Below are 25,000 nucleotides of genomic sequence, written 5' to 3' on the forward strand. Positions count from 1 at the left end.
GGTTTCCACTTGGAATTCATTATGAAGGACAGCGCCGACGAATCCGTGATTAACGTAAATCGTGCCCCCTCGACGTATGGCCTGAATTTTTCGATTGCCTCCAGTGCAGCTACACCTTCTTTTTCTGCTGCCTTCCAGGATCGCTGTGATGTCGTGAGCTTCCGGGAAAAATACGCAATCACATGTTCGCTGCCGTCTACATCCTGTGTAAGGACTCCTGCTATAGCTGTATCACTCGCATCTGTCTGAATGGTGAAGGGTCTCCCAAAATCCGGGCAAGCTAAAATCGGCGCTGTGATAAGTTTTTCCTTCAGGGCGATGAATGCCTTTTCAGCTTCATCGCTCCACTGAACTATTTTCGGCTTTCCTTTGAGCAAATTTGTTAATGGAGCCGTTATTTCACTAAACTCCGAAATAAAGCGCCGATAATAGTTTATCATCCCTAGGAAGCGCCTCAGAGACCTTATGGATGTGGGTCGGTCGAAATTTACAATTGCTTCGATTTTATCTGGATTTGGACGAATTCCGTTTTTCGACAGGACAAATCCCAAGTATGGAAGCTCAGGCACGCAAAACTTTGACTTTTCAATGTTGATTGACAGATTTGCGGCCTGGAGACGCCTAGCGACTTCCTCAAGACTCCGGAGATGCTCCTCAAACGTGTTGCTTACAATGACGATGTCGTCAAGGTAAACAAACACGTTTGGCTCCAGTTCGCCATAGCCCAGCACTTGGTCCATTAATCGCGATAAAGTAGCTGGACTGTTAACCAATCCAAACGGCAGTCTTGTGAACTGGAACAGTCCCCTTCCAAATATTCGGAATGCCGTATACTTGCGCGATTCGGGATCCAGCGGAATTTGCCAAAACGCCTTGGACAGATCAATCGTTGACAAATATTTTGAAGCTCCCAATCTCCCCAGTATACGGTCCTGGTGTGGCAGGGGGTATGCATCTCGTCGCGTCCTCTCGTTGAGCTTCCGGGCATCTAAACACATCCGTACTTTTATTCGTCCCTCAGCTCCAGACTCACCTTTCTTTGTCACCGGCACTATTAGCAAAGCCCAATCACTGTTGGATCGTTCCACCACTCCGGACGCCAACCATTTGTCCAATTCCTCATTCACACTCCTCTGGATTTCCGGAGACCATGGGTATGGGTTTAACCGGATTGGGCCTGCATTTTTGTACTGATCTTCGAACTCAATTTTGTGGGAGATCAGCGGAGTTATATCCAACTTATCCCCTTCCTCAAAACCCTTGAACTTCTTTTTCACGTCCTCCAACTTCTGTTTTTCTTCTTCCGTTAATCCTGAATCCTCTTCCAGTTCAGCTCCAATTTCCTCCACAGCAAATCCGTCCTGATTTATTGTTGGTTCTATTCCAAAAACATTCCAAAAATTCATCCCTAATATTAGACGGCGCTTCAGAGTCGGTGCCACAACCGTTGTGACCAGTTGCGTTTTACCATTGAAAGTTACCGGCAGATCAACGTATCCCTTCACCTCCAATCTGGATCCCCCAGCAGTGGTCAGCTTCAAATCTGTAGACTGCAGCTTCAGTTTCAAGTCCCGCAGCAATTTGTCGCAGCCAAACCCTAAAACTGTCATCTGCGCTCCACAATCCAACAATCCGATTACTGGAATCCCCATTACATCTACTTTAGCAAAGGGACGGTTGTCTCCATCTACTCGAACAATCAACTCTCCTATTTCTCGTGAAGAAGCTACAAACTTAGTTAGAGGCTTTTTAGACCTGCATCGACGACCTCTCACATCGACCGCTTTCCGTTTTTTGCACAAAATGGACAATCTGGTTTCGAGAATCCTTGGAAGCCGCAAGTCGTACAGAACACCTCCTTTGCTTTCAAACAGGCGCTTGAGTGATGATAATTCCCTCGACAATTAAAACACACCGTCCTCTCCGGAATCCGATACTCTTCAATCCGCTTTTGTAAATAGTCCTTGCTGCTTCCTTCTTTTGGGTCTTCGTTGGACTGCACTTGCTTCGGTTTCGCCGGTGGATCTCGCTTGGCTCGTTCTGGTGTAGATCTTCTTTGACCCCGATAGTCGTTTTTGGGACCCTGATATCTCGCCGAATTCTGAGTTCTATACGGTTGACTACTTCTAGAACTCGTTTCCTTCCAGTTGTTTCTTGAAGGCCTGTACTCACGTGCGGGACTCTGTCCGTTGATCTCGTGCACTTGTGCTGACCTCGCTCCATGTTCACTCTCCTGCTTGCGGTACAGAAACCAGTTGGCCGAGTCCAACTTCCGCCCCCACACCTTCAACATTCTCAACGTTCGGACTCCTTTAACCAACAAGGAGTTTTTATAGTCCGAACGGAGATTACGAAAGATGATCTCAAATTTTCGCTGATCCGTTGGCGGAGCTGACATCTGCTCAAAAATCTCCTTGATCGCATGATAATAATCCTGGAACTTTTCTCCACGCTTTTGCCTTCTGGATGCTGCCTGCTGCTCGTAGTGGTAGTCCATATCGGGTGGCTGGTACTCCAACTTCAATTCGACCACCAGCTCATTCCAATTGCGAAACTCCCGGTTCCTTCTCCCTTCTATGTACCACGCCCTAGCATCTCCAGAAAACAGATGGATCGCTTCATTGAACAAACTACGCTTGCTGATGTTCTCCGCTTCGGCCATGTACTCCACCTCGGAAACGAACTTGTTCAAACCTCTTCCCTCGTCTTTTCCATCATACTTCAATTTCCAGTCACATACTGGTCTGGGCCTTCGTTTCAACCTTTGTCCGATTCTCTGTTGGTCTTCGTCCTCCGTCTCGGTCTCTGTTTGCTCGCTATCATGATCAGTTTCCCTCTCACTAGATCTACTAACATCCGATGATTCCGACACTACCCTACTTCGTTTTTTAATCAACTTCAATTTCTCCGCATCTCTCTGTTCATCCTTCTTTTTCGGTTGCTTGCTATCTTCTACTTTCAAATACTGCGGCTTTTCAGCCATTTTGGTCTGCTTACTCGGTACCTTCATCTTTTCTATGACTTCCCTACGCTGTCTGGTTTTAGCTCCAAGGTCCAAAGTCTTCAACTTGGAAGTGATCACTTTTTCCACTTGCTGCATGATCCTGTCAAACAGTTCATCAGCGTTGACGACCTTATTATCTTGAACCTTGGGCGTGCTGGACCTCCTACTGTTCAAATTTCTCACGGTAAAATCAAGTTCTTCTGAGTTCTCTTCACTACTTTCTACGTTTTCGCTCTCAGTTCGCGGGTTCGATTCTTCTTCCACTTCCTCCTCACTTTCTTCGCTCACTTCATTCCCAGGCTGATGGGCATTCAAGTCGCTTGGGTGATCAAGCGACCTTTTAGAGTATTCCCCTACAACTTCTGGGTCCCTGCTATTCCCTGCGAAATATTCTCTCAACAGACCAAGGGCGATTTGTTCCAACCCAGCAGTATTGAATACTTTCTTCAAACGCAGCAACCGGAAATACAGATGAACTAGACGCGTTTCTAGCTGTGGAAGTTCTGTTTTCTTCGTCTTCCTGTTTTCTAACGAATCCCTAATCATCGCTAGTTTCTCACCTACCTGACGCGATTCACCTTCACGGGCCTCTTCTACTATTGTCCTCGATACAAAACGGTTCGATTCTCGTTCCTCTTTCATAGCACCACGTAATTTTCTCCGTTTTATATCCCTAGATTCACCACTTGTAAACACCACTTTGCGTAGTGCCAGCTCGTATTCTAACTCATCGTCCAGGAGGTGATTCACATTCATCGAACGATAAATGCTAGCCAATTTAGAATCCATTGTAGGAAAATTCAGTAATCTGTGCAGTTCAATAAAATGTAGTTCAATAAAAATCCAATCAAATTCAGCCAATCAATTCAAAATATTCAATTTAAAACTAGATAATCAATGAGAATTCAAAATAAATAAAATATATACAAAAACTTAAGCTAGAAAATTAGGAATAATGTTAAAGAAGAAATTCAAGTTAAATGCAATAAACGTGCTATATCTTGTGTTGTTTGTATTGTGTATTTCAGTTCATTCAGGACCTTTTGAGAAAGTGTATTTGTTCTAGTGTATGTCCTTTTTGGTTAGTCACCAGCACCGATTTCAAATTATGCTTCAGCCTCCGAATTCCATCAACTTTTTACTGCTTTTGTGCTTTCTTCTTCCTTTCTGCACTTCTTACGGAACCGATTGTAGCCAATGTCTTTACGCTTTACTAAGTCACTCGCGAGCTATGATTAGCGGTTTTCAAGTGTCGAAATGCACAATCAACTAATTGATTGTGCACTCACCTGTCGCCCAGTTAAAAAAATCTTCAGATTTTTTTTAAATTCTACTCGTTCCTCCGATTACCGTTCACGACTTTAACGTTGGTCGCCAATTGAGACTGACTGAGGCTTACCAATTGCTCAATAGGCCCAGTGGCTGAACCAAGACTCCCGGATCAACTAGCTCAGTAGCATGAGACCCCTCGAGCTGGGTCTCAGGGCCGGCATGCTACTGGGTAATTCGGAGTGGTACGCGGATCAAGGTGTGCGGAAACTATGGTCTTTCTTTGGCTATGGAAGAGTGTATGTGTTTGGGTAGAAAAAAGGCAAATTTATTAAAAAGCTACTGTGTGGTCTATAATGTTTATTGGGCTATGGCGGTTTGTGGTAGATCAGGATCGTTGGGTACGTACCGGTGATGTGCTGGCGAGCGCTCGCTGATGGCTGCTAACGGCAATGGCGGCTGGCGGTGTCGGTCCCTTTTGTTACGTGCCGACTGGAATGGCGGGTCTGGCGGTCGGATTTGCAAGTGGGATGGCGTTCCACTGCTGTAGGGCCACTTTCGTGACCTGGGCTTGGCTACGGCGTCTTCCTTCGTTGGCAAAATCGACGGACCACGGACGAGACCGTATTGGCCACGCCGAGAAGGGTCCTCCTTAACGTTTAGGGCTGTAAGCCCGAGGAACTCTCTATCGGTCGGTTGCTGTGACCAGAGAGTCAGGTCTTTTGCGTTTAGGCGTAGACCGGTAAACCGATCTAGGCCGATTCGTGCGGATAGTGAGGTGGCGCTTCAGTGACGGTACCAAAAGGTAGGTCAAAAAGGTCCTGAATGAACGTAGGCTGCTTTTTCCAATTATGCAGATTCACAGAACGAAAAACTATTCAAAACCACTTTTAAAAGAAACTCACTTCTATCACACACGAACGCCGTTTTCAAAGTGATCATGGCGATCGCCTCAAGCCTTAAAATGCCCTCCATTCCATCCTTTCCATATGTTCCTTCGTCCTTACTCCATGTTGCCTATCCTTGGTAGCAAACAACCACCCATTATGCTACCAGGTTGCCTACATTTGTACTCACAGCTCAAGTTTTCGCCCGCCGCCCATTTTGACCACAGTTGATTTAAAATACAATTAACATTCAGATTTCAACATTCGAACAAACTAATACAAAATTACATTTTTTTCCATTTAACTAACTAAACCTATTATTAAGACCAAACACTAATCAAACAAACACTACAGTTTCCTTGGAAAAATGCACAAAATTAAAATAAATCTGGGGATCTTGTAACTGAACGGTTACATAAGCAAGGCTCCGGTGGCTCGTGTATGGTCAGTTGGCGTACCACCAGCCTTGAGCTTCCCTACTTTAACGGGCTTGTTAACGTCCGACGTCGTGCATCAGCTTCGTCAACCAGAGAACCTCCTGGCTAGCATTGGGTAGTGCCACGTACTCCGTTTCCGTGTTTCAGAGTTGGACCTTATCGTCGGCCCAGTCTGCATCAATGAATCCTTCAAGCTCACCGGTTCCACCAAGCGCTAGCTCCACCGTTGATGTAAGGTATCGTAGATCGCTTCGATCCAGTCCGCTTCAAAGGGTTGACTGACCTTGTGCCCCAGGATGGACGCCGCAAACGCAATATCGGGTCTGGTGCGTATCGAAACGTACAGCAAAGTGCCAATCAGGCTTTGATAGACCTCGCCGTTTGGCATTGCTTCCTTCTCCTTTTGCTGCTCGTTCGGATATCCAAGGTCCATAGACTTCGCCTTGTCTACGCCGAACCTCTTGTCGAACGACATCACTCCATCGACGTTCACACGGATCTTCTTCGGATGGTTCGTATCCAAGCCGCTTCAGTTCCTCGTAGAGACTTCTTACGCTTCAACAGGCACATCTTATCCTGACACCAGGTGTGATAGCCCTTCGGTTGCTTCATATAGATGGTCTCCGTGAGGTCCCCGTGCAAATATGCCGACTTGACATCAATGTGCTTGACGTGCAGGGATCGACGAGCAGCAATTAACTACAGGATGCGAAACGTAGTGTGTTTAGCCACAGGTGCAAAAACTTCGTCGTAGTCGACGCCGATTTTCTAACTATAACCCTGTGCTACTAGTCGCGCCTTGAAACAGATTACTTGACCTAACTCGTCAACCTTTTCTTCTTGAAGATCCATTTGCATCCCATTTGCTACCGATTCGCGGGCTTCTTCACGATGTCCCATGTCGAGTTCTTTTGGAAGGATGCAAACTCTTCGTCCATCGGTTTCTATTTTCTATTCTAGACTTTCCTGACTGCGCATACCTTCCTCATACGTACGGGGTTCGTCTTGCGTAGCTTCTCCATGTCGTACTAGTGACACACCAATATTCGATCGGCTGGTTCTTCATACATCCTCAGCTTCGTCTTCAACCGCAGTATCGTAGTTGTCCTCAACACAAGACGTTACGTTGTCTCGTCGAACCCTTCGAAATCGTTTTCCTCGGAAGTTTCACCATCACCCACCGGTGCGAGTTTCTCCTATTCAGACTTCTCAAATGGATCAACGGAACTACTTCAGGCCGGTTACTAACGGTTTTGAACGGATAATTCACGACAGTTCCGTCACGGTTATCGATTTCGCCAATTTCTTCAGCTGGGAACAACCGAACAATAGCAAATGATTGACGTACGGCTTCTTCGATGTCCACAATTCGAGGCGTTTTCGAGACATTTTGGGGTAGCACGCTGTATTGATTGCTTCAGCCCAATATTTGTTCGGTATCCTGGGTATCCTGGCATCACGTAACGGACATCTTCCCATCTCAACTAACGAACGGTTCTTTCTTTCAGCTACTCCGTTCTGCTGAGGCGTATGGCCGTATGCCTGGCGCTGAACTGCTGCTGAATGCCCTCTTGACATCGTCTTCTTCTCGTATCTTTTCGGGAAAGGTAATCTTGAAAATTTGCCCTTCAAACAATATTCACAGACGGCCTTGACTCCACAATCCACAATCTTGATGCCGGTCGACAGCTTTTTCTGTTGAACTAAGGCAGTGAAATACCAGGTTTTGTACGAAACACGAAATAAAATTTATTTATTATTACCTACTCAACGGTGCCACTCGTTTGACAACAGAGAAGATATTTTCACAGTACATCGCCTCGCTTACTATGATCTTCTAAATGCTAACGTGATTGCTACACATATCCCTAAAACTCCTCCTCAAGAACGGAAGCATTTCTAAATATTTGTATCCTGCATCTTACAACCTTAAAGATTCAAACGATAAAGTTTTCCTACTTTCTTTCCTTCCAGTACAATTTTACCATTCTTCATAATCAAACATTTGTTTGTCTTGAATACAAGCGTAAATCCTTGACTAGTATTGACGGTTTCTCTCCTTATCGAACGCGACGATTTGAATTCGTCGCGGATCAAACCGCCGCCAAAGTCGTCGCAGCCAATCAGCAGGCGGGAGTCTGATGTTTCTTCGATCTCACTAACACAAACAGCAGCAGAGGTGGTGCTTGATTCGTTGCGATGATTCAGAAATACGGACTGGAAGTTGGCAGCGCGTTTTGTTATGAAAGCAACATACAATAATTACCGGAACTGAGATGAGTTTTGCTGACAAGCCTGGGACAACAATTAGGTTTTTAAATTTTGAAAAATGTTTCGAAATGTCCATTATTTGTTAACACAGTAGCCTCACCTTTTGTATCACATTGCATCCTGTTACAATCCTTTTTCCATTTGCCAGAAGAATGCTTCTTTTCTCCATTTCTATAATATTGTCCAGCAGATCAACTCGACTAGTCATATGATTCGATGCTCCTGAATCTAGCAACCAGCCTTCACTGATGTCCTCCTCGAATGCTGCAAAACACACATTTCCTCCTCCTCCTCCTCCTCCTCCTCCTCCTCCTCCTCCTCCTCCTCCTCCTCCTCCTCCTCCTCTCTGTGGTCGAATCTTCAGTGCCACGCATGCTGACAGTTAGGGGTCGTTCAAATATGACGTCCATCATTTAGGGGGGAGGGGGGGTCTGAGAAAGTGTGACACTCCATGTAATAGGTATACGAAAAAGCGTGACAGAGGGGGGAGGGGGGGGGGTCTAAAAATCCCGAAAAATGATGGACGTCATATTTGAATCATCCCTTATGCGAATGGCCTGCACCTTGCGCCAGGTTTGCATTGAGGGTGAGTTAAAGACTGTACAATCCTCCGGAGACTTTCCCAACTGCCAAAATTTTCTCACCCTCGGAATTGCGACATCCGGCTTTATCGAAAAAGCTCATCGTTCCATTCTTGAGTATCATGATATTCGCGGCTCCTTCTGGCCCAGCGCATTTAATGCGACACATACCTTTGCCAGCACATTTCGTCTTGATCCCGTTTGCCAGCGATTCGACGCTCTCCTTGTTGGCCGCCATGTGTGAGATTGCTCCCGAATCAATCACCCATGGATCCCAGCTACGGCCGACCTTGGTCATGAATGCGTACTCCTCAGGGCTGCTACGAACTACCTTCGCCTTGGTCCTCTTACTGCGCTGCTTTGGTTCATACTTTCTAGTTTCTTTTTCCCGGTCCAGCGCCAGCAATCGTCAGTCCTTAAGCTTGTGTCCGGATTTGTGGCAGTGATGGTAAGTGATCTGCTTCTTCGTGGCTCCCTTCAATACCGACTGCGCTCCTCCTGAACCACTTTGTCGATCAACTTTGTCTTCACAAGATCGAACGTCAGTTCGGCATCCGACCGGTTTTCCAGAGCCTATCGCATCGTATTTCTTGAGGGTGGAAACCTTCGACGTGAGAGTGAGGCGCTCGAAGTTTCTTCTGAGGTTCCCATAGACGTGGTGGCGTCTCGAATAAGCTTCCTTCGGTTGTCGTCGACCTGAAGACCAATTGTAGCTTTGGCTTTCTGTACTCCCTTCTTCCATGCTGCTAGTACGGCTGCGTTCGCTTGCGTTTCTCCTGGGCAGGTTCTGGTCACGTATTCCCAGAGATCCTCCAGCGACGTCATTTCTGCTTCCGAAAAGCGATGGTCGCCTGTATGAGTACGTCTAATGGTACGTACATTGGCCCCAAAATCCCCGAGCTTGGCGTCACTTCTCAATGCCTTCAAGACATCCTAGTACTTAAACTCTTGCGTCTTGATGACAAGCGCGTCACCTTTCTCGCGCTTGGCACCTGACATCCTACCTTGTTTTTGATCTGGTGTCACTGTGCTTCTGTACCTCCGGTTCTTTCTTCTTTTTTCTTTCCAATATGATCCAGAGGGCGTCATTCTCCTGATGCACCCTACCACCCTACCCTACCTGTGGTAGCTGAGGACCTATCAATGGTCACAACCCCCTGCCTGGTAACTCCTCACCTAACGGCCGCCTTCTGAGATTGCTTGTCAGAAGCAATCGCATCCGCCGCACTATTAGGGCTACCCGCGAATGCAAAGGCCTCCGTCTGCCTGGGGTAGACTTCGGCACCTTCAACGATTCAACTTCACGGGCTCTACCGCTGCCACAGTCGCCACGAGTTTCTCATGACGCTGCTTAGCCGCCATCATTGATTTACAAAGTCTCATCAGGGTCTGCTTGAGGTCCTACCGTACTGATGTGCGACTTCGAGAACGCAATGATGTCAATGGATGATTCAAGCTGCTGCGCAGCCTCATCCATCAAAGAAAGCCTATCTCTATTTTTATTATTGACCCTCACAACAACGACCCAAGTAACCACGGTGCTGAAGCCTTATTGCATGCAGATATACGGTGTACGGTGTATCTAAATAAACCCTATATCAGCATGCAATAAGCCTTCAACACCATGGTTACTTGGGGAGTTAAAGTGATAAGAGAATAGTTACTTTGAGAGGTGCCTAGGAGCGTAACAGACTCCATTAACGATCGAGCATCGTTTTCAGCTCCTCGATCACTAGGCACGGATCATTTGACAGCTTGGATTGGGGTTACCACGTCTGGTGGACTCTTACCACCTGAACAGGTTATTCAAAGCAGGCAGCGACGCAGCAGAAGAAAGCAGTACAAAATGATGAGTAAGAAGTAAACAGTCAGCAATGAACAGTAAGGGATGAAAAGCAGTGAGTAGTTAAACATGTGTAGCGAAGAGTAAGGAAGGAGTAAGAAAGTAGAATTAAGGAGTGAACAGTGAAGAAGAGACCAGTAAAGAGTCAGAAGTGAGAGAAAGGAGTGAGGAATGGTACAATGGGAATGTAGAAAGAGAAGTGTGAAACAGTGAGAAGGGAGGAGAAAACAGTGAGGAGTTAGGGGTGAATAGTTCCGAATGACCAGAAAGGAGTGAACAGTAAAGAGATACAAATGGAGAGTGCAAAGGGTGAAGAGAAAATTAGTAGTGTGGAGAGATCAGTGAGCAGTGAAGAATGAGCAGTGTGGAATTATGAGAAATGAGTAGTGAGAAGTGAACAGTGAAAAGTTAGTAGCGGAGAGCAAGAGAGAAGTAAGAAGTGAGCAGTGAAGAGTCAGAATCAGAATTGAACTGTATGAAATGAGCAGATATAAGCGACTGTGTGAGTGATAAGTGATTTTAATATTTTCAGGATGCTTGAATGGAATAGAATGGAATAGAATGGAATAGAATGGAATAGAATGGAATAGCATGGAATAGAATGGAATAGAATGGAATAGAATGGAATAGAATGGAATAGAATGGAATAGAATGGAATAGAATGGAATAGAATGGAATAGAATGGAATAGAATGGAATAGAATGGAATAGAATGGAATAGAATGGAATAGAATGGAATAGAATGGAATAGAATGGAATAGAATGGAATAGAATGGAATAGAATGGAATAGAATGGAATAGAATGGAATAGAATGGAATAGAATGGAATAGAATGGAATAGAATGGAATAGAATGGAATAGAATGGAATAGAATGGAATAGAATGGAATAGAATGGAATAGAATGGAATAGAATGGAATAGAATGGAATAGAATGGAATAGAATGGAATAGAATGGAATAGAATGGAATAGAATGGAATAGAATGGAATAGAATGGAATAGAATGGAATAGAATGGAATAGAATGGAATAGAATGGAATAGAATGGAATAGAATGGAATAGAATGGAATAGAATGGAATAGAATGGAATAGAATGGAATAGAATGGAATAGAATGGAATAGAATGGAATAGAATGGAATAGAATGGAATAGAATGGAATAGAATGGAATAGAATGGAATAGAATGGAATAGAATGGAATAGAATGGAATAGAATGGAATAGAATGGAATAGAATGAAATAGAATGGAATAGAATGGAATAGAATGGAATAGAATGGAATAGAATGGAATAGAATGAAATAGAATGGAATAGAATGAAATAGAATGAAATAGAATGGAATAGAATGAAATAGAATGGAATAGAATGAAATAAAATAAAATAAAATAAAATAGTAGAGTAGAGTAGAGTAGAGTAGAGTAGAGTAGAGTAGAGTAGAGTAGAGTAGAGTAGAGTAGAGTAGAGTAGAGTAGAGTAGAGTAGAGTAGAGTAGAGTAGAGTAGAGTAGAGTAGAGTAGAGTAGAGTAGAGTAGAGTAGAGTAGAGTAGAGTAGAGGAGTAGAGTAGAGTAGAGTAGAGTAGAGTAGAGTAGAGTAGAGTAGAGTAGAGTAGAGTAGAGTAGAGTAGAGTAGAGTAGAGTAGAGTAGAGTAGAGTAGAGTAGAGTAGAGTAGAGTAGAGTAGAGTAGAGTAGAGTAGAGTAGAGTAGAGTAGAGTAGAGTAGAGTAGAGTAGAGTAGAGTAGAGTAGAGTAGAGTAGAGTAGAGTAGAGTAGAGTAGAGTAGAGTAGAGTAGAGTAGAGTAGAGTAGAGTAGAGTAGAGTAGAGTAGAGTAGAGTAGAGTAGAGTAGAGTAGAGTAGAGTAGAGTAGAGTAGAGTAGAGTAGAGTAGAGTAGAGTAGAGTAGAGTAGAGTAGAGTAGAGTAGAGTAGAGTAGAGTAGAGTAGAGTAGAGTAGAGTAGAGTAGAGTAGAGTAGAGTAGAGTAGAGTAGAGTAGAGTAGAGTAGAGTAGAGTAGAGTAGAGTAGAGTAGAGTAGAGTAGAGTAGAGTAGAGTAGAGTAGAGTAGAGTAGAGTAGAGTAGAGTAGAGTAGAGTAGAGTAGAGTAGAGTAGAGTAGAGTAGAGTAGAGTAGAGTAGAGTAGAGTAGAGTAGAGTAGAGTAGAGTAGAGTAGAGTAGAGTAGAGTAGAGTAGAGTAGAGTAGAGTAGAGTAGAGTAGAGTAGAGTAGACTAGACTAGACTAGACTAGACTAGACTAGACTAGACTAGACTAGACTAGACTAGACTAGACTAGACTAGACTAGACTAGACTAGACTAGACTAGACTAGACTAGACTAGACTAGACTAGACTAGACTAGACTAGACTAGACTAGACTAGACTAGACTAGACTAGACTAGACTAGACTAGACTAGACTAGACTAGACTAGACTAGACTAGACTAGACTAGACTAGACTAGACTAGACTAGACTAGACTAGACTAGACTAGACTAGACTAGACTAGACTAGACTAGACTAGACTAGACTAGACTAGACTAGACTAGACTAGACTAGACTAGACTAGACTAGACTAGACTAGACTAGACTAGACTAGACTAGACTAGACTAGACTAGACTAGACTAGACTAGACTAGACTAGACTAGACTAGACTAGACTAGACTAGACTAGACTAGACTAGACTAGACTAGACTAGACTAGACTAGACTAGACTAGACTAGACTAGACTAGACTAGACTAGACTAGACTAGACTAGACTAGACTAGACTAGACTAGACTAGACTAGACTAGACTAGACTAGACTAGACTAGACTAGACTAGACTAGACTAGACTAGACTAGACTAGACTAGACTAGACTAGACTAGACTAGACTAGACTAGACTAGACTAGACTAGACTAGACTAGACTAGACTAGACTAGACTAGACTAGACTAGACTAGACTAGACTAGACTAGACTAGACTAGACTAGACTAGACTAGACTAGACTAGACTAGACTAGACTAGACTAGACTAGACTAGACTAGACTAGACTAGACTAGACTAGACTAGACTAGACTAGACTAGACTAGACTAGACTAGACTAGACTAGACTAGACTAGACTAGACTAGACTAGACTAGACTAGACTAGACTAGACTAGACTAGACTAGACTAGACTAGACTAGACTAGACTAGACTAGACTAGACTAGACTAGACTAGACTAGACTAGACTAGACTAGACTAGACTAGCAGAGAAGTGAAGCGAAGACAAAAGCAAAAGTAGAGAAGAGAAGAAAAGAGAAGAGAAGAGAAGAGAAGAAAAGAGAAGAAAAGAAATGAGAAGAAAAGAGAAGAAAAGACAAGAAAAGAGAAGGAAGAGAGACCAAGAGACCTGGCGACACATTGCATAGAATCAGCTTTGTCATAATTTGATGGAGTATCCAATCCACCATTACTCAATTTACCCTAACCACGCTGGTTATTCTCCTCTGTTTACATCCTAGTTCCACGAAACGCGCAGAATCCCGCCCTGCTCCATTCCCGCAATTTTCCACACAACAGAACAAACAGTCTGTGTACATACACTTCCGTGCGCGTCGGAAACAACAAGGACAGTGTGCAGCAAGGAAAATTTTCATTTTTGCGTTTGTACGCCAGAATGTAGTCCATCGTTCGTTCAGCTCCTGGTGTGTTGAATCATTTTTCCAGTGCAAAAAATCAGAAAAATTACACCTTAAATCGATGTGCTTTGAGTAATCTAGTGTGCACTGATTGTTTGTCACCACGCACAAACAGCGACCACGCGCGACACAGCAAGCGAGGAGTGGCCTCAATTAAAGCTCAATCCAAGTAAGCTCGTCAACAGCAAGCAAGGTCGTGTCGAAGCAGAGCAGCAGCAGAAATGCGTTTGATCGATAAAGTCAGGGAAGTGGTCACGGTCCCCGTGTCGCCCAAGTACCTTCGCATTTCGACCATTCTGATTGCGATTTATAAAGTGGTAAGGTTTTGATAATAAAAAAGATAAGAGATGCGATTTTAAAACGAGTAATGTGATTTTTTATCTCCTTGAAAGCTCATCGCCCATGTCCTACTGTTTATCATGCTGCTGGGACTGGCCCACGCCGAGGAGATGAGTGCCATCCTCGGGGCGGACATTGCCGACCAGAAGGAGCGCGAGGAGTATGTTTACATCCCGACCAATGCCAAAGGCGAGACCATGAACCAGCTGCGATTCAAATCGGCTGCCAGTCTTGCGTCGGGTAAGTTGTGGGCGGAGTTTTGGAAAGCTTTCATATGCGGTTGCTTTGATGGTACCAAAATAAATTGGAGTGCCTAAAATCGTTCTTAAAATTTAATAAGTTTTTGCCACAGAATTTTCAAATTGATTGAATAAATAAGAAATCGAAAATGTTATCGATTAGTATTAGTAGTATTACATAAAAACTCTTGGGATGGGTCGTTTCACCCAAACGGCGCATATTAAACCGATTCCCCCTATTTACGTTTTATTAGTAACGCTGTACATGCTCTACATCGGAACCACCTTGGCAACGATCTACGTTCTGAGCTGCCTCGGCCTACTGATTGGAACGCTTCGCAATCGGCATGAGTTCTTCATCCCCTGGATGGTGGTGGATTTCTTTGGAACGTTGATTTCGGCTTCGGTTATGATCGCTGTTGGTTACAACAAGGTGGCCTACTACGCCATCGGACAGTGGCAATACTGTGAGTATACATCTAGGGTCATTCCGATTGTAATAAATTTTTACTTACAGTTTGATTTCATCTTTTCACGTTTCAGGGGGTTTCTGTGCCGTCATGACGGCGTTCAACGTCGTCATCTGGATGGTGGTGCGGATGTTCTACAAGAATCTGGTCCACATGACCAAGCTGCGAGAGGTGGCCGTGGTTGCGATTCCGTGCCCATCGCCCGGTTCCAAGCAAATACCGTACCACTTCCGCAAGGAGAACATGCATCTGAGCGATGGAGGACTGAAGCACATTCTGTTTGATTCGAATGAGGCTAATTATTTGGTTTAAGATTGATCGAAGGATCGTTTGATGTGGGTGTGGTTTACACGAGAATTTTGGTAAGGAGATAAAATGGGAAGTTTTGTGATAAAAATGATAAATAATTGGAACGTCAGCTATCAGAAGACATGTGTCGAGATAACAGAAAATTGTATTGTAAAACTCCTTAAAAACTCTTCGAAACTGTTAGAATTTACTCTAAAGCTCATGCTAACAATATCAACAATGCAAGATACAACCTATCCTTAACTCCTTGAATCTAAAATAATAAATAAAGATGATATAATTATCGCAGTGGAATTACTATATTCTTTTTTATTCTAAAAAAGTAAAATTTATCTAATATGTACAACATTTTTAGATTTATATTATAAAACCTTTATCCTTTTTCGAATAGACGGGCTTGGTAGTCTAATGAACCGTTTCTAATTCGTATAAAGAAGGTTCTGGGTTGAAAAACGGGCTTTCCTTCAGCTTCATAGCACAGTGTCAATTTATGATATGATGACTACCAGTTACGTAAACAGTTAACCGTGCAGTGCTATCTTCAGTGTAATCAATCTGTCACCTTTACGTCTGGCATCCACGCACCAAACGTGAACTTATGGCCAAACAACCATGGCGGTAAGAGAAATCAAGATGGATAGTAGCGTGGGACACAAAAAGACATTTTACTCCTGTACACTTTTTGAGTTCCATTTTGGCCCCATATCAACTGTGCAAAATTTCAGCTCGATCGGAGAAACTATATTTTAGCGCCAGCCGATTTAAGTTTTCATACGATTTACTATGGGGAAAATCACTTTTTCAAAGAAAAATCGACACAGGTTGCCCCTTAATGCCTAAAAATATATCGATGAATGATTTCTGTTGGAAATTTTACAAGCAACAACCCCTCTGAAGACCGCAAAGTGATCTAAGGCATGTGGAAAAAGTTATTGACTGAAAACCGAATGGCATGCTAACGCTGTTTAACATGTAAGGAATAACAATAAATAATAAAATCTCGTCATTTTATCGATCGGGAAAGGCTTAATAACTTTTTCCACGAATGCCGCATCGCTTTGCGGTCTTCGGAGGTCTGATTCCTCGTGAAGTTATCTACAGTAATCATTCAACGACTTATTTTTAGGGATCAATGGATGACCTCAAGCGATTTTTTTTTGAAGAAGTAAATTTTCCCCCATAGTAAATCGTATGAAAAACTAAGAATGGCGGGCGCTAAAATATAGTTTCTTCGATCGATCTGAAATTTTGCACAGTTGATATGGGACCAAAATGGAACTCAAAAAGTATACAGGAGTTGGAGTTTTTCCATTTTTTATATTTTCCTACATAAACCGTGTACCAGGCTAATGGATAGACTGATGGGCGTGATGATGACACGAATACCTCCGGAATGATCTTATAGATCGCTAACCGAGTACCAAGGCCAGTGATCTAAATGAGCATCACTTCATTTTACTAAGTATGTATTAGTAACCAAACAGGTTCATAAAACAGTAGACATTCGGTAACCGCAGCATGTTTACGTTTAACTTAGCGAGTTAAAATCGATAACTGCAACAACTGACAGACTTTTAAAAACGGTCCAACGTTTTGATGCGAAGACTCAAACAAAAACATTGCATCGCAACAAAAGTACATGCGAGAAACATCGCATTGCTATTAACCTCTGTTAAAGTTTTATTTTGACAGGCAGCGGTGCGGTATTACTACAAAACTATTGCACTTAGCCGACAACCTTAGGGACAGCCATTTAAAAAAAAAAAATGCGGGTAGGGGAACTGCGGCCATAACGCCCATAGGGGGCAAGTTGCGCCACCCTTGTTTTAGGCAAACCACGTTATTTTCAGTACTTTTTTCAATTGCAATCGCTAAAATAAGAATAAAAATGCTTTTTTACATTTCAGTTTACATATTTTTACTAAAAAAATGTACAAAAACTTCGAAAAAAGATTTTAACTTCTTTTGATGTAATTTTAGCCTGTCAAATGTTTGCACTTTTTTACATCATTTAAAAGATTTTTTTTCTCGCTATCCCCACAAACTGTTTTGCACACTCCCATTGTTTGTGTACCAAGCGGAAAAAGTATCAAATTTGACCCTTACAACTTTTTTACAAGGGTCCAAACTTCTGAGGTATGTGTGGGGTAAAATGCCCACCCCTAGTTATTTACATTAAAATAGCCATTTAGATCCAAATTCTGGCACAAATTATGTAGAACACAAGTTGGAACCAAGCAGCAGCACATTTTTACAAATAATAAGTTCACTAACCACACAGCCATGCGTCATTTTGAAGTAATTATTGATAAAACAGCTCACTATGACGTTTACATGGAATTGACCCATAATTACAGGTGATCCATAATTATGTAATGACTGTATACCCTTCACGAACAATAACAGTTGACAATAAACCAGGCGCGCAAGTATATGTACACAATTTGGCATCCTGACATTAGCTGTGGCTAGTGGCGCATTTTACCCCGCATTAAAACTAAAATTCTGAAAATCAAACTTTTTTTCAAATTTGAATTTTTCAGTAGTAAAACACAAAACTGGTTTATGGTTCCTTCCATTTGGAAGGAAACATGTTGGTGCTTCATGTTAGTGCCAAAAAAATGTGTATTATAAAGTGTTTCGTGATTAAAATTGGACTCTTCCTTAACATGGGCGTCTTACCCCCAGTTCCCCTAAGGAAACACGACACTCCGTGGTTATTCTCCCGTTCCCTCTCTTTCTAACGGTTGAAGGTATTCATTCTTTTGTACTGTTGTGGCGTGTACCCTTAAAGGGTTGCTCATTTTTCATCACTCATCTTTCATCGCTCATCATCTCTCATCGCACCTCTCATCTCTCATTTCTCATCGTCTTCATCCCTCATATTTCATCTCTCTCCTCTCATCCCATCATCATCTTCCCCTCCATCATTATTGATGACATCACCATTTCTCTCTCCCATTATCATTATCTCTCATCTCTTGTCTCCCATCTCTCATCTCGCATCTCTAATCTTTTATCTCTCACCTACCATCTTTCAACTTATCTCTCATCTCTCCTCTCTTACCTCTAATCACTTTCCTCTTATCTCTCGTCTCCTATCTGTCATCTCTCATCTTTCCATCTCTCATCTCTCATCTATCATCTATCATCTATCATCTATCATCTATCATCTATCATCTATCATCTATCATCTATCATCTATCATCTATCATCTATCATCTATCATCTATCATCTATCATCTATCATCTATCATCTATCATCTATCATCTATCATCTATCATCTATCATCTATCATCTATCATCTATCATCTATCATCTATCATCTATCATCTATCATCTATCATCTATCATCTATCATCTATCATCTATCATCTATCATCTATCATCTATCATCTATCATCTATCATCTATCATCTATCATCTATCATCTATCATCTATCATCTATCATCTATCATCTATCATCTATCATCTATCATCTATCATCTATCATCTATCATCTATCATCTATCATCTATCATCTATCATCTATCATCTATCATCTATCATCTATCATCTATCATCTATCATCTATCATCTATCATCTATCATCTATCATCTATCATCTATCATCTATCATCTATGACCTATCATCTATCATCTATCATCTATCATCTATCATCTATCATCTATCATCTATGACCTATAATCTATCATCTATCATCTATCATCTATCATCTATCATCTATCATCTATCATCTATCATCTATCATCTATCATCTATCATCTATCATCTATCATCTATCATCTATCATCTATCATCTCTCATCTTTCATCTTTCATCTGTTCCTTGATCTGTTCCCTCTCACCTCTCGTCTCTCATCATCATCATAATCACTGTTGCTGCCAGCACTGCCAGCGGTGTGATGATAGATCTTTAGACTGTTGATAAATTGATAGATAATGAGGAAGGGTCAGATAAAGAAGAAGGAGGAAGAGTAGTTGTCGCCTTAGCGTTGAATACGCGACGATCGGCAATCTCCTGCATCTGTTTATCAGAACGTACTTTATACACTTAAATTCTTGATTCTAAATATTGAAATGTGTACAGTAAAATTGGAATCTTAAGCTAAACAAGTATCACAGGCAGTTATCACAGTAAGTTTGAATATAAATCTAATTGAACCTAATTAATCTAAAACTAAATCACAGATGTACATGAACTATAAACTATGGGACAAAGGACAGACACAGAATGTCTAATACGTGTAAAACCGAATTATATAAGTAAATTAGTGAATTGAAATTTGTTAATCTAATAAAAATAAACCTTTCAGCTAAAAGCCGATTCGCACCAAACCCCTTGAGTTGCGAGCTGCTCCGAAGATTTCGGTATCCCTTTGCTCCCGTAACAATCACAATCTCTCATCATCATCTCTCATCCCCAATTTCTCATCAACATCATCATCTTTCATCTCTCATATTTCATCTCTTACCTCTCATCTGTCATCATCATACCTTATCATCATTATCATCATCATTATAATCTCTCATCATCATCATCGTCGTCTCTTATCTCCATCATTATCATCATCAATCTCTCTCTTATTATCATTATCTCTTATTATCTTATCTATTAGAGTTTCATCTCTCATCTTTCAACTCATCTCTCATCTCTTATATCTAATGACTTACCTCTCACCTCTTATCTCTTATCTGTCATCTCTCAACTCTCATCTCTCTTATCTCATCTATCATCTCTCATCTCGCATTACTCATCTCTCATCTCTCATATCTTATCTCTTGTCTCTAATCTCTCATCACCATCATGATCACTCATCTCTCATCTCTAATCTCTCATCTCTCATCTTTCATCTGTTCTCCCTCATCTCCTATAATCTTCTCCCATCTCTCATCTCTTACCTCTCATCTCTTATCTCACATCATCATCATAATCACTCAACTCTCATCTCTCATCTCTCACCTCTAATCTCTCATGTATTATCTGTAATCTCTCATTTCTTACTTCCCATCGCTCATCTCTTATCTATCATGTATAATTTTTTATCTATTACCTCTAATCAACATTATTATTAGCTTATTTCCTCGGAGAAATTCGTTGTCTTCATACCCAGAGAGGAAATTCACCATCGGTTTATCCCTGTTTATCCGGTTAATCCGCTGTTAGCTTACCGTCTTGGGGGAAATATTTCTCTGTACACCTCTCATTCCCTACAATTCACCTGATTTAGGGGCAAGACAGATCTAACGAGAGAAGATCGGTGTTTGGAAGTGTTGTTCAGAATTCCTCACAGTTCCTCAGATTTTCTCCCATTTATACCAAAGTGTAATCTGACACCAATGTCAAACTTCAAAGTGTTACACGTGCTGAATAAAAATGGCAGTTTTGGGGATGTCTTTCAACAAATTTTGTAGATCATCGATAAAAGAGTAACTCCGAATTGCTCAGAGTTGCTCTCGATTGCACAGTGTGTTGCCCCTAGTAAGTATTATGGAAAAGGGCAGGCACAGACAAACAGGCGTAACACTGGCAACATTTCCATCGACCATGGTTTTAACAAACATTTTAAAGCTCTGAATTTCACAACCAGAGGCGCACGCATAGTTTTACTTTGCGTTTGACGCTTCACACTAGCGCCTTCTGTTGGAGATGTTGCACAACGCAGTGCTGCATCTCTGAGGCAACTTCTAAAGGAATTCTTGAAGAAACTTTCCGAACCAAAAATCTCTGTAAGATCTTTTAGAGAAATACATGAAAAAAATCCTGGAGAAATTTCTGGAGGTTTTCTAGAATAAATCCATGGTGTATTTCCAGAAGGAACTGCAGGAAGAATTCCTGAAGCGACTCATGGGGGAAGGAACTCCTAGAGATAGCCCTGGACGAGATCATGATATAATTCCCGAAGAATCCTCATAGGGAAATCTTGATCAAAGTCCGGGAAGAATCCCTGAAGAAATTTCAATAGGAATCCCTGAAAAAAACTTCTAGAAGTTTGCATCTTCGATGCAACTCCAAAACAATCCTTGAAGAAACTCCTGGAGTAATCATTGGAGATACTCCTTTAGAAATCCCTAATGGTCAATGGAACTCATGAAAAGATTCTCTGAATGAAATCCTGGATACATTCCTTTGGAAACATCTGGAGAATTCTCTGATTGTCATCTTAGAGGAATTGCTGAAAAAACTCCTGGAGTAATCCGTGAAAAGGCTCTAGAAGGAATTTATGAAGGAACTCCCAGAAGATTTTGTGAATTGACTTCTGGATCCTGTAGTAACTCTTGGAGAAATTTGCGCCCTTCTTTTTGGTCATGATGTTCTGTAGGCATGTTTAATGCCAGTTTGACGGTCCTGTAGGCGTCACTTCACTCTATTCTACCCTCATCGGTGCGAGTTCTATGCATCCTCCTTCTAGATCAGGATGCACGGAGTCCTGCGAAAATCTGGGCATCACCGGTACAGTGATGAACGCCCATAGAAATCGTCTTGGCATTGCGGAGTGGCACGCGAGACATAGGATTCCGACTAGATCGTCGCTAGACAGGTCGTTGGTGTTACAATCCATGAACATTCGCCGGCCACAAATGCCGGCTTATCAAAGCGCGAGGTAAGCCATCTCCGTTGGCCATCAGTGACCCATGACTGTGGCCGTCTTGCTCCTTATGCAACCCTGGATCGAATCGCCAGATGGTCACTATGGCACAGACAAACAGACATACTACTCAAATTGAAATCATCGCACGATTTAACGGTTATTTTGGATATATAGTGTGGTTCGGACTGTGCTCGCAAGTGTCATGGTGGCGCTGCTGTGCCACCGTCACCTCTCAATTTTGGAGAGAAATGAACGCGACGCCGATCAATGTTTACATAAAATGACTCAATCATGAACCTTCAATCATGTTTTATGAATAGGCCTTTTCATGTGACAGATCCGTGCATGCATTTGTTTACAAAGCTTGAACAACAGCTGCTAACAAGAACGTGTCATCTTCATAGAAGAACTGTCAAACGCCCGAACAATCAGCTGATTTAAGACGTCAAATGAAAAGGCCCATGGATGACGTCTCGGGGGAGTCGTCATCTGCAAAGTTGTTACATCGAGCCGAGGGAAACAACACCTGCAAATGGATGCTTCGGATTGAGCATTATAGAGGGTGCTAGTGAGATAAAAAACGATGTTTTTGAAGCAAATTTCTTCTAAGTAATATATCTGTTTGTCTGTGACTATGGTTCACATCGATGATGGACTCTGCGCCTTTCCTCCTCTCCTCTTTTTGGCGTAACGTCCTCACTGGGACAAAGCCTGCTTCTCAGCTTAGTGTTCTATGAGCACTTCCACAGTTTTTAACTGAGAGCTTCCTCTGCCAATGACCATTTTGCATGTGTATATCGTGTGGCAGGCACGAAGATACTCTATGCCCAAGGAAGTCAATGAAATTTCCTTTACGAAAAGATCCTGGACCGACCGGGAATCGAACCCGTCACCCTCAGCATGGGCATGCTGAATACCCGTGCGTTTACCGCCTCGGCTATATGGGCCCTTCATACTATAGAAATTTTTGTCGCCTACATTTCTGACATCCACGACATTAGCCTGACCATACATTCGAGCAAAACCCAGCCTCATGCATTTAGCCAAGCGGGTTCCCCATTTCGACCACTCAGGCGTTCAAATCTCCACCGATGACGACCATGTGTTCGCGACGCTCCCATCGACGGCTAGGCTAGGCTGCGCTGGCATCAACAAAAGTCATCATCATCGTCACGACCCACGCGCACTCACCCGAGCCGAGGACGGAAAAGCAGCGACCAACAGCGAGAGAGTGAGTGCCACGAGAATCAACCGTGAGTGCAATAGCGAACGCCGACGTCGCAGCCGACCATTAGACTGTCGTCGCTCTCCAACCAGCCAGCGTGGTGGTTCCACACGCGTCGCGTGGGTTCTACGCACGCGTGAAACTTTCCAGGTGGTTTTCGAATACTAAAACTTTGCAGTGAAGTCGACAAGTGTGCTCAGGGTCCCGATTAGCGATCCGCCCAAAGACCCACACGGTAATCTTAGGCGGACACTGCTGATTGCTTACGGATTCGCTCGCGTGACATGTCTCCGGCACTTGCCCACCTGTTTGGTGTGGCAAGGGAGATAAAATCGCTGCAAGAAACAGCAGCAGTTTTTCGTCGTCCCGAGTCACCGACGACGATGGGTCGCGGCAGGCCGCCACCCCAGGACCCAGCATCGGGCCATCAAGCTGCAGCCCAAGCCTCGGATCAGCAGCACCCAAATAGCAAGTGGCAACGTTTGGATGGACCCGGCTCGTCAGTGGAGCAAAACGCCAGACTGCTGGCGAAGAATAAGTTTGCCACCCTGCCGGTGGATCAGAACACCCCCGCGCCCCCCAAGCCACCGAAGATACCCCCGATCTTCGCTTCCACGAAGGAGGTAGCAGCACTCAGGAACGAGCTGGCGAAGAAGCAGATTCACCCGCTCTTCAAACTGTGCAGTACTGGGACGAAGATCGTCTGCACCACCCTCGCCGACTACCAGGAGGTCGGCAAATTCCTGGTGGAGAACCGTGCGGAGTTCTACACGCAGGATGTCCCCGGAAACAAGCCCCTGAAGGTACTTCTACGGGGCCTCGAGGGGTACTCCCCGGAGGAGATAATGCAGGAGCTAAAGGCCAAGAAACTGAAGCCCCTGAAGGCTCAAACCAACGGGACCGGCCGTATCTGGTCCATCTGCGAAGGGATCCATCTCCATGAGGGACCTACGGGAAGTGAAGGCTCTCTTCCAAATCATCGTGGAGTAGAACAGGTACCGCCCGAAGAAACGGCAGGTCACCAGTGCGAAAACTGACTTGCCTACGGGAACGGCACCAAAAACTGCCACCTGCGCCCCCGCTGTGGTAAATGCGCTGGAGAACACTCAACAGCTTCCTGCGCCCCGATGCAGGAAGGAACAGCCCCAAAGTGTGTCAACTGCGGGGACATTCACAAGGGAAGCAACAGAGCCTGCCCGAAGCGAGCGGAATACATTGAAATCCGCAGGGAAGCGTCCGTCAAGTACCAGCGCGCGCGGCCGCGTCCGGCCACCGCCACCCCGGTGACAGAGGGCCACTCCCCCCACTCCCACCAGTGGTTTCAAACCGGAACCCATCAACCCACCAGCCGGTGTCCCAAGTGCAACAACGCCTTGCGGCCGCCGCCTCTGCTGTGCCTGAGCAGAACCGTACCCCTCCTGACTGGGGAAACCAAGCACGTAGCGACCCCACTACCCACAAGCTGGACGATGGCACACTCTACCCCACGGAGGTAGTCAGCGAGCTTGTCATGTGCCTGTTCGAACGGCAAATGAGCGCCGTCACCATGACGGTCCAAACCTTCCTAATCAAGTATGGGCCCTGAGGATAACATCCGTATTCTCAATTGGAACGCTCGCTCTGTAAGGGCGAAAAAACTCGAGTTGGGTGAATTCCTCGCCCAGCACAGAATCGACGTCGGAGTCGTCACGGAAACACGACTCAACCCAACTATCAATTTCTCGCTACCAACACACATCGTGGTGTGCCTGGACCGACCAAACTCCAACGGTGGTGGCGTGGCCGTCCTCATTCGACGGGGCATGCGCTACAAAATCCTACCTCATCCCAAGACAACCGTCATCGAAGCCATCGGTGTCTAAATCAGCACCCTTCGTGGTGCCG

The 25,000-nt window shown here is 43.6% G+C and overlaps 2 protein-coding genes across 3 annotated transcripts in view; one reads left to right on the top strand and one right to left on the bottom strand.

Moving 5' to 3' along the window:
• Positions 1-25,000, bottom strand: part of LOC109426169 (forkhead box protein O3) — a 200,144-nt gene that overhangs the window by 50,769 nt on the left and 124,375 nt on the right. The window lies entirely within an intron of this gene.
• LOC109426168 (uncharacterized) lies at positions 13,848-15,584 on the top strand. Its single transcript, XM_062856421.1, has 4 exons — positions 13,848-14,256; positions 14,332-14,518; positions 14,772-14,984; positions 15,061-15,584. The coding sequence occupies exons 1-4, from the start codon at positions 14,161-14,163 to the stop codon at positions 15,297-15,299; spliced, it is 735 nt and encodes a 244-aa protein (XP_062712405.1). The 5' UTR covers positions 13,848-14,160; the 3' UTR covers positions 15,300-15,584.

This window comes from Aedes albopictus, chromosome 3, assembly GCF_035046485.1.
Source record: "Aedes albopictus strain Foshan chromosome 3, AalbF5, whole genome shotgun sequence".
Classification (NCBI taxonomy): Eukaryota; Metazoa; Arthropoda; class Insecta; order Diptera; family Culicidae; genus Aedes; species Aedes albopictus.

Coding starts and splice junctions, on each gene's coding strand:
- LOC109426168 (XM_062856421.1), top strand. CDS start 14,161: ATGCGTTTGATCGATAAAGTCAGGGAAGTGGTCACGGTCCCCGTGTCG. Junction 14,257..14,331: donor TGATTGCGATTTATAAAGTG/GTAAGGTTTTGA, acceptor TCTCCTTGAAAG/CTCATCGCCCATGTCCTACT. Junction 14,519..14,771: donor GGCTGCCAGTCTTGCGTCGG/GTAAGTTGTGGG, acceptor ACGTTTTATTAG/TAACGCTGTACATGCTCTAC.